General features: G+C 24.7%; 9 protein-coding genes across 9 annotated transcripts; 5 read left to right on the top strand and 4 right to left on the bottom strand.

Moving 5' to 3' along the window:
* Positions 1 to 251: 251 nt before the first annotated feature.
* On the bottom strand, positions 252 to 1,211 carry EHI_044240 (uncharacterized protein; the record flags this gene model as incomplete). Its single annotated transcript, XM_647278.2, has 1 exon — positions 252 to 1,211. One exon carries the CDS (start codon positions 1,209 to 1,211, stop codon positions 252 to 254), a length of 960 nt encoding a protein of 319 aa, XP_652370.2.
* A 1,284-nt stretch (positions 1,212 to 2,495) lies between these two features.
* Positions 2,496 to 4,130, top strand: EHI_044230 (elongation factor-1alpha, putative; the record flags this gene model as incomplete). The annotated part of the gene is made up of 1 exon (XM_647279.1): positions 2,496 to 4,130. The coding sequence occupies one exon, from the start codon at positions 2,496 to 2,498 to the stop codon at positions 4,128 to 4,130; it is 1,635 nt and encodes a 544-aa protein (XP_652371.1).
* A 135-nt stretch (positions 4,131 to 4,265) lies between these two features.
* On the bottom strand, positions 4,266 to 4,613 carry EHI_044220 (uncharacterized protein; the record flags this gene model as incomplete). Its single annotated transcript, XM_647280.2, has 1 exon — positions 4,266 to 4,613. One exon carries the CDS (start codon positions 4,611 to 4,613, stop codon positions 4,266 to 4,268), a length of 348 nt encoding a protein of 115 aa, XP_652372.2.
* A 214-nt stretch (positions 4,614 to 4,827) lies between these two features.
* On the bottom strand, positions 4,828 to 5,685 carry EHI_044210 (Monoglyceride lipase, putative; the record flags this gene model as incomplete). The annotated part of the gene is made up of 1 exon (XM_647281.1): positions 4,828 to 5,685. One exon carries the CDS (start codon positions 5,683 to 5,685, stop codon positions 4,828 to 4,830), a length of 858 nt encoding a protein of 285 aa, XP_652373.1.
* A 322-nt stretch (positions 5,686 to 6,007) lies between these two features.
* Positions 6,008 to 7,384, top strand: EHI_044200 (uncharacterized protein; the record flags this gene model as incomplete). The annotated part of the gene is made up of 1 exon (XM_647282.1): positions 6,008 to 7,384. The coding sequence occupies one exon, from the start codon at positions 6,008 to 6,010 to the stop codon at positions 7,382 to 7,384; it is 1,377 nt and encodes a 458-aa protein (XP_652374.1).
* Positions 7,385 to 7,406: 22 nt separating this feature from the next.
* Positions 7,407 to 11,312, bottom strand: EHI_044190 (protein kinase with WD repeats; the record flags this gene model as incomplete). Its single annotated transcript, XM_647283.1, has 1 exon — positions 7,407 to 11,312. The coding sequence occupies one exon, from the start codon at positions 11,310 to 11,312 to the stop codon at positions 7,407 to 7,409; it is 3,906 nt and encodes a 1,301-aa protein (XP_652375.1).
* A 146-nt stretch (positions 11,313 to 11,458) lies between these two features.
* EHI_044180 (uncharacterized protein) lies at positions 11,459 to 12,025 on the top strand (the record flags this gene model as incomplete). Its single annotated transcript, XM_647284.1, has 1 exon — positions 11,459 to 12,025. One exon carries the CDS (start codon positions 11,459 to 11,461, stop codon positions 12,023 to 12,025), a length of 567 nt encoding a protein of 188 aa, XP_652376.1.
* Positions 12,026 to 12,148: 123 nt separating this feature from the next.
* Positions 12,149 to 13,606, top strand: EHI_044170 (leucine rich repeat and phosphatase domain containing protein; the record flags this gene model as incomplete). Its single annotated transcript, XM_647285.1, has 2 exons — positions 12,149 to 12,954; positions 13,027 to 13,606. 2 exons carry the CDS (start codon positions 12,149 to 12,151, stop codon positions 13,604 to 13,606), a joined length of 1,386 nt encoding a protein of 461 aa, XP_652377.1.
* Positions 13,607 to 13,783: 177 nt separating this feature from the next.
* EHI_044160 (uncharacterized protein) lies at positions 13,784 to 15,446 on the top strand (the record flags this gene model as incomplete). The annotated part of the gene is made up of 3 exons (XM_001913908.1): positions 13,784 to 13,927; positions 13,982 to 15,370; positions 15,429 to 15,446. The coding sequence occupies 3 exons, from the start codon at positions 13,784 to 13,786 to the stop codon at positions 15,444 to 15,446; spliced, it is 1,551 nt and encodes a 516-aa protein (XP_001913943.1).
* Between the last annotated feature and the right edge of the window lie 154 nt (positions 15,447 to 15,600).

Below are 15,600 nucleotides of genomic sequence, written 5' to 3'. Positions count from 1 at the left end.
TGAATCATTTCTTTTACTTATTCTTAAAGTTACTTCATTTAATTCTTTTGATGAAGAAGAAACATTAATCATATTTGTATTTTCATTTAATTGTACATTTAATGAATCTATTGTTGATGTTTCTTTAACACTATGAATATCACCAATAATATCTCTACAACAACTACAGTCTCCGATACATTGACATTTTCTATTGTAAATTTGAGTTACTTTTGGTAAATTCTAAAGATGAATTTTATTTCAATAATAATTTATGAGAAACAAACATAAAGAATTGTTCCTGAATAACAACATTCAACAGATATTAATGAATAATAAAATGAAAGAATTCCTTGATAGAATTTAGAATTATATGCCATTAAAGTTACTGAATGAATTAATGATCGTTGTCCTATAAGTATTGATTCAAATGGACCTACAAGCATCTTATTTTTCCATTCTCCTGTTAAAGATTCACCTAACATTTGATTATCAACCCAAACAATAGTTCCTTCCAATGAATTATTATTTAATTTACCTTCAAGTGTATATTTTTTCTTTCTTCTAGTAATAAAGTTAATAGTTTCAAGAATATATCTTCTAAATCCTTTTGATGATTCTTCTACTGAAACAATTGTTGGTCGTAGAAAAATAAATAATGGAATATGTTTTAATATTGTTGAAAAGAATGTTGAAAATAATAATGTAAATAATACAACAATAACTAATATTAATATTGAAAGAACAGTTAATGAAAATGAATTGTATGCTTCTAATAAAAAGAAGAATATCGTAAACCAATATAATTCAAACATTAAAACTACAATAAAAGGTCTTAAAATGTGTAAAGAAAGTGTAATAGAAATAGTCATTACAATCATTATTAATATTTCATTTAAATGTTGAATTAGAAATAAACCAAAAGAATTTGTTGTTTCATCTATTGATGATTGCTGATCATTTTCTATTGTATTAATAAAGTATTTAATAACTAACCCAAGTAAATATCCTCCTAATGAGAAAATAAATAAAAATGATATTTTTCTACTTGTTGTTGAAAAAGGGTCTCTACCTAAGAATTTTCTTTCATACCTTCTTTGTGTCATAGCTTTGAATATCTCTTTAACTGATTCTATTTCATTTTGAGTAATACTTTCTATATCAATGATATCAACAGAAGAGTCATCATCATCTAACGTTGTAGAAGATGATAATGTTAAATTACAATTCATTATGTCTTTTTTAAAGATCTTCAATAGATTTAATTTATTTATTCTTTTAAATCATTATCATTATTATTATTTTTTTTTTGTTATTTTCATAAATAACATAAAACTGATTTGAGTAGTTTTATTTCTTCTATCATATTTTATAATATTTTATTTTTGGATTGAAGATTTATCACTCAACTCTTTATAAAATTTTTCTAATAATATTGATTTTATATACTTCTATTAAATACATATTAGTCATTGTTATGTTTGGTATCTTAACATACTATAGTACTAATACACCTTAATTATTCTAACTAAAATGAAAAACTAATAAATCTGTTTTCCCCTTATTTTCAATAAACTACTTTTGACAATTAATTCATGTTAAGTTGAGAAAAGTATTTCATAGCTGAATTTGTTAATTTATTTTATTTCTGAACCATTCAAAAAACAAATTTTTAATAATTCTAAAAGTTAGTTCAATTTTTAATATAAAAATTATTATTCATAAATTTACAATCATCATCATTTGGAAGTTATAATTTCAATTTTTTTAAGTAATTCATAAAGACAATCTATACTTTAATCATTGAACTAATACTACAATGTTATTTTAAAAAAAATATTAAAAATTAATATCCAAGATATTTCATGTATCACAAAAAAAGGAAATATTATTATAATTAGATAACATCCAATCACTGTAAATTACTCTATTTGATTTATTATGAACTACAAGATGAAGAATGAGAGAAACTTATACAAGATAAAATTCTTTTAAAATTCTTTTGTGAATTTTTGTGAAATTGTATTTATTTACTAATAATTTACTAGTGAAAATAGTAATAGTATAAACCATATTGTTTATAATGATATTTGATGTATTTTATTATTTATGTAAATAAATACATTTTTTCTTATTTATTATATCCTTTCTACTAAAATTTACTTTCTTTAAATGAACAATTATAATGTTTTAATAAATTTATATTAACCTTTTTAAATAGACAATACTTTTCTTCAATAGTTTCAAGAAGTATAATAAAATATTAATAAATATGAGTTTTTCAAATAATTTTATTGTTAATCAACAAATGATAAAAACAAATCATTACCATTTTATGAGAGATTTCACAAAATTTCACTGTAGTATTAATGAAGAATAACAAATCCTCTCAATATGAATTTATTTCCTTTCAAACAGTTAATCCTCATATTCAAAAATAGACTGAAAAAAATAGAAAATTAAAAAAAAAGAGAAAAAACTAAAAAGAAAATCAATACTCTTTTAAACACAAGACTATGGCGTATTATGATGAATCAGAAGAATTATCTCAAAGAGAAATTGAAGAATTAATAGAAGATGTCTTTGGGTTTCTGCCTGAAGAAATTGCAGATACATTGACTGAAGAACAAGTTGAAGTTGCACTAGAAAAGAATGGTTATGATGTTAAACGTACTATTGCCTCATTTAAAAAGAAAACAACAAAAACAAAGATTATGGATAAACAACCACCAAAAATGAAAACACCAATCCCAATTACTAAGTCTCCTCTTCCAAAAAATAAACCAACTACTCATAAGACTCCAAGTCCACTTCCATCTCCACATTCAATGCCAACAGTCCAACATTCTCAAAAAAGACATTCAGAAATCATCAACAAAGTAAAAGAAATGCACAAAACAAATCAAACACCATTAACTGTTATTTTTTGTGGTCATGTAGACTCAGGTAAGTCAACAACAGTTGGTCATATTTTACAAGAACTTGGAGGTGTTACTCATTCACAAATTGAAAAAAACAAAAAAGAATGTGGAGAAAAAGGAAAGAAGTCATTTGAATATGCATGGGTTATGGATACTGATGATGAAGAAAGAAATAGAGGAATTACTATATCTGTTGGAGCTGTTGAATTCCAATATAATCATAAAAATATTAGAATATTAGATGCACCTGGACATACAGATTTTCTTATGAAAACTATTGATGCAATGAATGAAGCAGATGTAGCTGTTGTTGTTGTAGATGTTGATAAACATAATTTAAAATGTACGTATGAAGGAACATTTTTAGATATTGTTTCAACATTAGCATATTCAACTGTATCAAAAATTATTGTTGCTATTAACAAAATGGATTCTGTGAAATGGAGTGAATCAAAATATAAAAGTGTTGTTAGTGTTGCTGAAGAATTATTAAAAGAATATAACCTTGATAATATAAATATACGATATATTCCTATTAGTGGACTTTCAGGAGAGAATTTAATAAAACCAACAACTTCCTGTAAATGGTGTCAAGAAAGTTTACTTTCAGTAATTTCTGAAGAAAGTGCACAATTTCATGACATTGAAAAACCATTAAGATTTATTTGTAATGATTCTTATAAACAAGGCAATGGAAGTGTTATTACTGGAATCATTTCTTCTGGTGTTATTGGAGAGAAAGATGATGTTATTATTTACCCAACTCAAACTCATGGAGTAATAAAAAAAATCAAAAAAGGAAATCAAATTATTGATTGTGCTGGTGCAGGAGATATTGTTGAAATACAAGTTGATGGAACTAATCTTAACATAATGAAAGGATATGTTATTGGATCACCAGCTGAACCACCAATATATTATAAAAAGTTTCATGCAACTGTTGATTTGAATTGTAGAGATTTAATTATTAGAAGAGGAACTTTAATGTCATTTTATTGTTCAACTGGTTCTTCACCCTGTGTTTTTGCACGAATCTTCTTCTCAGGAATACAAGATGTTAAAGTTAGACCAAAAAAATTAAAAGACATAATTCAAGCTAATGTAGAGATCATTCTTCAAAAACCATTATGTGTTGATACTCGTGTGAATAATGATGCATTTAGTCATTTCTTCTTAAGATGTAATAAAATAACTATTGGTAAAGGAGTTATTACAGAATTACGAGGTTAAAATATAATAAATGAATTTTTGAAGTATTATTATTTAATTTAAATTGTATAAACAAAAAAAAAAAATAATATTTATATATTAAAATTAAAAGAAATTGAAGTGCAAAGAATTGTGTACTTTTAAATTAACTTAATTTTATTCAATGTATAATTTTTGACCTTGTGCCCATTTTTTTAAAAGTGTTATTCTCTTTGGTAAATTAAACTTCTTTTCAAAAATTTTCACTGCTTTTTTTGGAACTTTATTCAAGAAATTAATGAATCGTTGAGCTAATACTTTTTTTACCTTTAATGTTTGTTTTAATTGTTTTCTATAAAATGCAAGTTCATGTTTAATTTGGAATTGTTCATATTTAGTTAAATGCATTTGATGTAAATTTCTATCATATTCTATATCTCCTCTAATAACTGCTTCTGTTGTTTCAATATCACGAATGTCAGCTTCGAGGTTTGATAAAACATTTAATACATTGTCTGTTCCCATGTTTTCAAATTTTTGTGATTGAGATAAAACACTTACAACTAATAAAAGAATGACAAGACTTTTCATATCAAAGAAATAAAATATATTTTTTTGTTGTTGATTTTTAAGTTATTTTTATTTTTTTATGGTAAATAAGATCTTAAAAAAAATCATTTTAATAAATTAATTAATATTTTAATAAAAAAATTTAATAAAACAAAAAATATGAAAAATGTTATTGAGATTGAATAACAGAGTCTAACCATTTGTTAATATCAATCAACATTTCTTGTTGATTATCTTCTTCTAAAAGAACATGGTTTGCTCCAGGATATTCAACATATTTTGAAAGTGGATTTTTAAGATGTTTTGCTTTATTTCTTGCTCCTTCTACTTTAATTAATGTATCTCCAGATCCATGCATTAAATAAAATGGGACTGTTAAATCACGATCTTTTTCAACATCACCATATCGTGCCATTTCTAATCCTGTTTTACCTGATGCTTTAGCTGTTAAAGTGTAAGGGTCATTATCATATTCTCGTGCAACTTCTTTATTTGTAAAAATTTCATCAGCTGGATTAGTTGGAACCATTAAAGAAGGGAAGAAAAATATGATTATTATAAACAAATAATATAAGTAATAAACTATGTTGTTATTAATAACATAGGCAGGTGCTGATGCAACATATGCAGTAATATCCTTTCTTCTACTTGCTAAAATTGATGTAAGTAAACCACCCATAGAATGTCCCATAAAAAATAGAGGGAGTGAAATTCCTCTTTCTTCTATATCATCTTTAACAAATTCAATATATTCATTAAGAGTATTAATATAAGTTTCCATTGAATTAATAAATGTTTTTGGTTTATTAGGAATACCAGATGACCTTCCATGACCTGGAAGGTCAAGCATAAAAACATTAAACCCAGAATTAACAAAAAATTCTCCAACTTTTGTATATCTACCAGAATATTCTCCATATCCATGAAGAATAATAATTGTTGCTTTTGCTTCTTTAAGTCTCCATTCTCTAGAATAAATATTAAATCCATTTAATTGATGAAATGTTTCTTTATATTCAAATGTCATTGTAAATTCAAAGATTGAAACAAGATCTAAGAATTTTTATGGTATTTTAGAAGTAATGAGAAGACAAAAGGAAATTTGGTTTTATTTTATTTTAATAACAATAGCAAAAATAAAAATATTTTGTTATTCAAAACAGCACTAAATAAAAAGACAGATGTATAAATCAACTGTAAAAAAGGATAAAGAATGAAAAATAGAAGAAAAAGAATGTGTGGAACTTCAAAGAATATAGAAATATTCTAATAATTTAAAAAAAAAGTTTTAATAATTTATTTTACTGGTACTTATTTTAAAAACTTATTTAATCAGTTATTTCAAGAAGATGAGTGAGAAGGTTTCACAAAGAATTGAAGCAAGAGATAGATCTGCAGCAGCTGATCTTATGAAGATGAGTGAAGAAGTTCGTCAAGATTTTTCATTAAGTGATACTGAAGATGTTGTTCAATGTTATAAAGTGATAAACAAAAGTAATAACAATAGTATTAAAGGAAAATTATTTATTACACAAAATTACTTTTGTTTTAGGTCTCAATATGGAAAGAAATTATATGTTAAAATACAAATTTCTAGTATTAAAGAAATGACAAATGAAATTAAGATTTATGATAATGAAGGAAGAATGTATTATTTTGTTCCTCAATCACAAGAAGAAGAGTGTTTCAATTTAATGTATTACATGTATAAATATCCTTTCTCTGTTCTAGATTTAAATATTTATAAACAACATACAGTTGATGATCATGAAAGTAATAGTCAAAGAAAATTTGATATAGAAACAGCACAAGAAGCATTAGTAACAGCAGAAGAAATGAAAAAAATTAAAGAAGAAAATTATAAATTACTTGAACAACAACAAAGAAAAATTGCAATGATTGATCAATTATTAGATAAAACTGATAATTATTTAGGAGAAATTGATGATAGTATTAAAGCAACAAAATCACTTGTTTATGAATTAAGATTAAGGTATACAAAAACAAAACAAGTACCACCTCCAAAAGAAGAAATTCCTGTACTTATTGAAGCAATTAAAGAAACTCCACCAGTTCCAGTTGAAATTCAAATTTTATGGAAATTAGAAAATGATGATTTAGTACCAGCAACAATGAAAATATTTGATGATCATATTGATATTGTTGAAACTACAGCAAATAAAAAGAAGACATTATCACGTTCTTTTTCAATTCAAGATGTTCTTGGATTATATATGAGAGCAAGACCATTACATTTACAAATTGCTTTAAATCAAAGTGGAAAAGAAAAAGGAAGAATTAGACTTTGTTCAACATGTCTTCAATTTATTGTAAATGAAATTTATATTAGATATTTAAAAATATTTAATAAACAGTTAAGTGTTACATTTGAACCAAATTCACAAGTATTTGATTATGGAGATTTAATGATTACAAAAACATTTATGAATTGTTCAGGTATTAAAGGTCAAATTAAATTTACTGAAGGAGAAGATATGGCATTAAGAGTATTAACGGGAAAAGATCGTGAAGACTATTTAGCAATGAAGAAGACAAACCAAAAAACAGTTGAAATTCTTGATTCAGTTGCTAAATTAAATGTTAAAACTACAAAGATGGCTGATGATTCTATGAATGCTGTAATGGATGTTACTAATAGAATGAATGAACAAAGACAAATGATTATGGAACGTAAAAAACAATGTGATGAAATCACAAAGAAATAATTCATTTATAACTTTTTTTTAATTATTTCCAAATTTTAATTATTCCATCTCGTGAAGCACTACATAAATAATATGATTGAGCTGAAGGTAACATTGAAAGAGCAGTAATTGCATCTAAATGATGATCATTATCACTTATTCCAATTCCTCTTTTCTCTCTATCAACTGGGAAACATTTTATACAAGTAATATTATTTTCATTTAATATTTCAAATGTTGGTGGTTTTTTAAAATCACCAATAGCATATGACAGACTATTTTGACTATCCTCAACATCCCAAAATCTTAAAATATGATCACTTCCACCTGAAATAATAAATCGATCAAATGCTATTAATGATGTATTTATTAAATATGGTAAATAAATATTATTCTTACTTTGTGCAATACATTTTTGAAGATTTTGTAATAGATTATCTAGTTGTTGTACTCCATAGTCATCTGGTCCCATACTAAATGATGGTTTAAATCTACTTCTTTCAACTTTTTCAATTATACTACTTAATTCAGGTATTTCTGTTCCAAAATCTTCAAAATGAAGTAATGATTTTAAGTTTTGATTCTTAATATCCCAACAAAAAACATCACCATCTCTTGTATTAGTTGCTATATTTTCTTCTTTAATAAATACAATTTCTGTTATAGCAGAATGAGTTGGTACTCTCCATCCAATATTTGCAATTGTATGTCTTAAATCCCAACAAACAAGATAACCTCTATTAGTACCTACAATACAATATTCTCCACTTGGTGCAACAGCCATTGCAGAAACATATCCTAAACGTGCATCATTTTCTTTTCTAATTCCTACTGTTTTATCTCTAATATCCCATACTGCTAATGTACCATTTTCACAAACAATAGTAACTGCTTTAGCATCTGCATTCTTTTGAATAGCTATAATTTTTGATCCAAGAGATATACTTTTTATTAAATTCATTGACATCACAGTTGATTTTTTTCCTTGAACACAAACTCTATGTAATTCAATAGTACCATCTCTATACCCAATTACAATACCATTACTTTTTGCAATAGTTCCAATTGAACTTACACCACTTGGACCTTTATAAGTAACTTTAGATCTCATAACTTCAAGTGATTCTACTCCAAGAATATCCCATACTTTAATAATACCAGTAGAATCTCCTGTTACAAAGAAAATTCCATTTGATCCAACACTAATTGAAGTAATTGGTGCACGATGTTCTGTGAGATGAGCAACACAAATCCCTTGAATTATTTCATGTTTTGGTGATGGAATTTCAGAATCAACAAATCCAAGATCAGGAATACTACGTAAACGTGGTGGAGCTGAACCTTTAATAACTGTGATATAACGAGAACTATCACGTGGACATGGAGTATTTGGATTTTGCATTGGAATATAAGTATGGTTTGGATCATCTGGATTTACTCCCCATAATGGTAATTGTTGATGAACTTTTAATTCATCAGTTAAACGATTAATTGAAGTTTGTTGTTGTAAACTCAATCGAGGTATATGCTCTTTTACTGCTATTAAATAAGGAATTAATTTACTTAAACATTTATCAGGATTAGTTACTCCTGTATTTTCTAATTTAGTTACTATATCTTCAATGTGCATTGTTGATGAAAAATCATTTCGGTCAAATGATCTTAATGCATTTCTTGGAATTGAACTTAAAAGTGATGCATTAATATGAGAAGCTGTAATATTAAATAATTTAATTCTTAACATACTATTGACATGAGGTAATAAGAAACAATGACGTTGGGCATCACTCAACTTTGAAGCAATAACTTCAAGTAATAATGCTGTTGTTTGACGTAATGTAATATTAGGATGAACTAATAAAGGACAAACAGAAGGAATAATACTATAAATATAACTTCTTGAAATAATATCGAGTGAAATACAACTAGTAATTGAAAGGAGAGTTTGATAAACTAAATATTCATGAGTACTATAAAGGTATTGTTGTAATAATGGATAGAAATGTAATTCAAAAACTTTAGTTCCATATACTTTACCGACTAATGGAATTTGTTCTAAGAAATAAACAATTAATATTGGGTCTGATTGTTGGAATTGAGTAATATATTGGAGTAATTCATTATAACTTTTCTGATATCCACAGAACAAAGTTAAAGCAGAATATGATTTAATTAAATTTCTTGTTATGTGGAAATTCTTTTTTAAAAGCATTTGTTTATATGATTCCAAAAAGAACTTACATAAGACTTCATGTTCAGAAGCTTTCATTGAACCATCTTCTTCTTTTAATGATAATTTTTTTGATAATTCTAAAAGTTGTGAAAAATATGAAGCGTAAGTAATTGTGAATGACATATTTTGTTGATTAACAATAGTTTGTTCAATAGCTGGACAAATATAATTTGGGAATAATAAATGTGCTGATGGAGGAAGTGTTTTCATATATTTTAAAGCTAAAATTAATGACTTTAAACTATGAGATTTAATTGGATTACTTGAAGTACCAATAATTAAATCTACTAATCCAGGTGTAATGATCATATATAATGCTTCATCATCAGAATAATGAATTAAAATATCAACAATTGAAAGTATTTTTTCTAAAATATTTTCACGTGTTCTTCTTATACTAAATAATATATAAAGAATAATGCTAGTACTTATAAATGGTTCTTCTTGTTTATTAAAATATTTCTTAGTTTCTTCAACTTCATTTACAACATTTTCTTTTTCATCAGAAACTGTTATTTGTTCTGTTAATTTTCTCATTGAATTTAAAGCATCAGACCTTGCTTTTAAATCACCCCATTGTCGACTTAATAATACTTCAAGATGTTTATGTAATTCTTCTGTTTGATTAGTTAATTTATCTAATTCAACAGCAAGTTGAGAAGAATGAGATAAAGTAGCTTCATCAGGAATACTTTGAATTTCTTTTTCAATTATTTCTTTTGGAACATTTGGTTTTTCTATCTTTAATTGTTCACGAATGAAAGAAATAATATCTGGAAGAACGAATTCTGCTGAATTTTGTTGTGAAAGATATGATAATTGAAGTAATGAAGAAAAATAAGATGGGACATTCTTTTCACATATTTCAAAACATTGTTGAGCTGTAGGACGTTTTTCAGGAGTAGCATCAACCATTAAAAGAATTAATTCACGAATAAAATCAACTTGAATAGCAGAAAGAGTATTAGTTATTGAAAATTTACCATTTTTATAATCAAGAATATTACTCACATCAAATAATGAATTTTCAAGGAATAAATAAGCTAATACACATCCTAATGAAAATATATCAGCAGATGGTGTAGTTTCAGTAAACATTTTATCAACTTTAAGATTTGGTTGAAAACGTTCAGGAGCAATACATGTAGAACGATTAAAAAAGAAATTTAAATCATAAGGATTATCATCAGGAATATAAAATGGTTTATAAGGTGCAAAATCAGAAAGATATGGAGTATTTGAAGATGTAAGTAAAATATTTTCAGGTTTAATATCACCATGAACAATATGTAAGGAATGTAATGAATTAACTGCATTTATAAGTTGATAAGCAATAAATACTTTTTCTTGTAATGTAAAAAATGGTGCTGTACGTACACGATCAGCTAAATTATATGGAAGATATTGACGTTGGTAAATAATAATACTTCCATTTTTACCAGCTTTTTTTGTTACAAAACCAAGTAATCCAGTGATATTTACAATTGATTTATTAACAGTATGTAATCGTTGAAGAAGTTCATTTATTTTATCTCCATCTGATGGTTGAACCGAATACAATTTTGTAACTAACACCCTTCGTGAACGAGTGTCTCTTGCACGAACTGAATGAGTAAGTAAATCATTTCCAATATTTTCTACTTCATCAAGACCACAAGTATCAGTAAGGTCTAATGAATTAAGTACATCAGATGATGTGGATAGTGTATTTCCCATAATGTTTTAAGATGATTTTTTATAGTTTCATTTTTCTATTTTATAGTTTTATTCAAAGTTCTGTCATAATAAGCAGTTCTTTTTTAATAAAACTAAAAAAAAAAGAAGAAAAAAGAAACTGAAAATGAACAGTAAAAATTTAAAGAATGGCATCAGTACAAAGAGAAAAACAAACGCCTCAATATCAACGACAATTAATGCAACAAACATATGAAGATTCAAAAATGAAAGGAACATTACCACAAAATATTGAGGAATATGGACTTTCAGGAGTAGAAATATTATTAAGTGATAATAATGAACAAACACTTGACTCATTATTAATGAAAGGTATTGATTTAAATTCACTTGGAATTGATCTTTCTACTCCTAAACATATATGTGGATCATTTAATACACCATTTCCATCATTAAAGAATAATATTCCAAATTATTATCATATTGAATCTAAAGAAATTAATGATCCAGGAGAAAGAATTGGTGTATTTAAAAATGAACTTATTTTATTTTATATGTTTTATGTAATGGTTGGAGAAGAAAGTCAATTAAAAGCAGCAAAACAATTAATGGAAAAGAAATGGCGGTTTTCAAATAAATATAGTAAATGGGTAATTCAAACTCCAAATGGATGGATGGAATTTGATAGTACAAAATGGACGATTGTTCCAGCATTATCATTTAATCCATCACAAGCAGATTTTATGACTCTTTAGAAATGTAATTTTTTTATTGAATTTTTTTTTAATTAACTATTATTTCTTTGTTTTTTTTTGTTTTTGTAATTTTCAAATGAAAACCTTTTTCAGTTAAAAACGTTTTTCATTCGTTTTTATTCTATGACTATTAACCTTAATGATTTTCTTCATGATGGATTTCTTGATATTTCTCTTCTTCATATTTCTCAATTTCCATTAACTTCACAATATTGTATTGAAAATGAAGTTACAGGATTAAATGCTTCTTCAAATAATTTTATATTAATTAGAGATCTTAGAGAATATGTCATGTTAAAAGAAATTGATTTATCGTTTAATAAATTAAATACTATTCCTTTTGTTCCTCCATCGTTAAAAAAATTAAATATTCGAAATAATGAATTATATCAATGTAATTCTTTTAGTACACTTACTGAACTTAATATTTCTCATAATAATATTGCTGCTATTCCACCAATGAATCATTTATTGAATTTAGATTGTTCATTTAATAGAATATTTTCATTTCCTCCTATTTTATCATTAACTTCTCTAAATATTATTTCAAATCAATTAACTTCAATAGATATTTCTCATGAATCTTTAATAGAATTAAAATGTTCAATGAATAAATTAACTAGTGTTATATTAGAATTAAATCATTTAACATTTTTAGATATTTCAATTAATCCATTACAACATTTAGATATAACAAAATGTAGTTCATTAAATACTTTATATTTAAATAATTGTAATTCAGAACCGTTTCTTTCAAAATTACCATTATCATTAAAAGAATTATCATTACAATCTTGTGGATTAAATAAATTTCCTATTGATTTAACTCTTTTATCTAATTTAACTTCATTAAATCTTTCATCAAATGATTTGTTAGTATTACCACCAATTTATACAACATTACAATATCTTAAAACAATTGATATTTCGTTTGTTTTATTTGTTTTAGAAATATCTTTTGGGTATTTTTTTTATAATTAAAATAAATTTTAATATTTTAGAATGAATTTATTAGAATGTTTTCCTGTATTTCATCCTTCTCTTGAACTTTTAAAAATTGGTGGAAATTATTATTTAGAAACAATTCATATTACTCCTCCATATCAAGTTTTAACTTTTCCTACATTAAGTCCAACACAAATTATTCAATATATTCATTTAGGATCATTTTTAAATGCACATAATGTAGATTATATTCACAATAATAATATTTCATCAATTTTATTAGTTGGAATTGAAGTTCCTTCTTTATTTAAAGATCAATGTGATATTTTAAGATTAGACATTGTTTCAGAAGAAGGACATCAATTATATGACTCAATACCAAATGCAATTAAATTTATTATTCGTTCTATTCAAAGAAAAGAAGGTGTTTTAATTATTTGTGGAACAGGAGTTAATAAAGCACCTGCAATTGTTATTGCCTTTTTAATGTATTATCAACGCTTATCTTTTATTAATGCGTTTAATAAAGTTCAAGGATTATATCCATTAATTGACATTGAATCAGGGTTTATTCTTCAATTAAAATTATTTGAAAAGAAACTTGAGAAAATGAATTCTAATTGCATTATTGTTTAAAGTAAAATCTAAAATTATTTTTCAGTTCAATAATAAAACATCAAAAATAAATAATTTTAAATAAAATAATAATTATTATTATTATTATAATTCCTTTTTAAAAAATTAAAAAAAAATGACAATGAATTAGAAAAAATAAATGTTTTAATAAAAATTGAATTAATATTTTACAGATTGATGAGTATTAATCTTTATTCAAACTACATTATTGGTATTAAGACTCTTTGTGGAATTGAATATGATCCAGACATACCAATTGATAGTTTTGTTTATTTAATTGAAGGTGATTTATTATTAAAATTACAAAAAAACAAAGAAATAGTTTGGTAATAATTTAACTTATTAGTCATTGAAATTATAAAATTAATTACATAGAGTGAAGAAGTATTTGGAACTTTAAGTGGTCTTATTTCTAATCCAGTCAATGCTTCATTAATAACAAAAGAAATTATTAAATATATTATTAATCAATTAAAACATTGTTCTAGTGATCATACAGCATATTATATGATTGATATTCTATCTAAAAGAATTGGGTTTTATTTGGATATGGAATTAGTCAAAGAATTTATGCAACTTTACTCATTACTTCCACTAACACAATCATCACAATTAACACAATCACTTGTTCATACTTTATCAAAGAAAAATATTCCAAGAATTTATTATTCATTTACAGGGTTTGGTACTTCAATTAATTGTGTTCTTTCAATTAATGAATGGCCAAAAGAAAGTTCAATTTATCATACAACATTTAGACCAACTAAATTTGTTGAAGGAAATACACCATTAATATTTTCTTTTTCTACTAATTCATATGAAATATCACTTTGTATTAATACACAAAATCATCATTTAATATTAAAAACAGATTGTTTAATGTCATCAGGGTATGAAAAGAAAATGATAATGAATAATAGAATGAGTATGACTAGAGTTTATGATACTCAAATTCCTATTATGTTAAATGAATGGTATTCAATTTATTTATTACATAAAAATGATGGTTCATTTCAAATTCAATGTAATGGATATATTTTATCAAATTTAACTGTTTCTTATCCCAATTTTTTATCAAGTAATATTGTTTTACTTCAAATTGGTGGTGATTGTGATAAACCAGGTTTTTGTTTTGTAGGAGATATTACTGGATTTCAATGGTATTATAATTATGAATCAATTGAGTCAGTACAAAAATTTTTAACAAATAATATAATATTAAGAAATGATAAAAATACATTTCTTGCAGTACAAATATCACCATTAAAATCAATGATTATTGGAGATAAACCATTTTATAAAATTGTTACAACAGTTAAAAATCAATCAAATAAAACTAATATTGTTAATGTTTGTTCAAGTAAAATTAATTCATCATTTTCACCTGTTTATTGTGGATCATTATTTAGAATTGATGATATAATTTTAAGAATTGGTGGTATTATTCCATTTTGTTCATTACTTCATTTTGGATTTAGTTATGAAAAATTTAATACTTCAAATATTCCTTCTATTTTACAATTACTATCAGCAATATTTAAACGGAATGAAATATTAAGAAATCAATGTGAAGAAATTAATTTCTATAATATTATTCTACAATTTTTGTTATCAAATGTTAATAAAGGAGATATTGGATGTGCAGTTGATTATCTTTCTATTTGTGTTAGATTATTTACATCTTCATCTGTTTCAATTAGTATGAAAAAAAATATAGTTAGATATATTTTTGATATTGGATATTGGATTGGAAAGAACAAAGGGGTTAATTATCCTTATATTTTAAGAAAATTAATTCCACCAACTACATTTGTTACATTAGAATTATTTAAATATATAACTTATGAACAATTAATAATGTATATAATTGCTGATGAAGAAAAAATGGATATAATGCCAATTGATCAATGGCTTATTATTAAATATGAATTTATACAATATTGCACTGATATTATTATTCGTTGTAATATTACTAAATATGTTGAAAATATTAT

The sequence above is a fragment of the Entamoeba histolytica genome, genomic scaffold (assembly GCF_000208925.1).
Source record: "Entamoeba histolytica HM-1:IMSS scf_1104750516965 genomic scaffold, whole genome shotgun sequence".
NCBI classification, from domain to species: Eukaryota; Evosea; order Mastigamoebida; family Endamoebidae; genus Entamoeba; species Entamoeba histolytica.
Note: the sequence above shows the minus strand (reverse complement) of the source record. Positions and strands in the feature narration are given on the sequence as shown.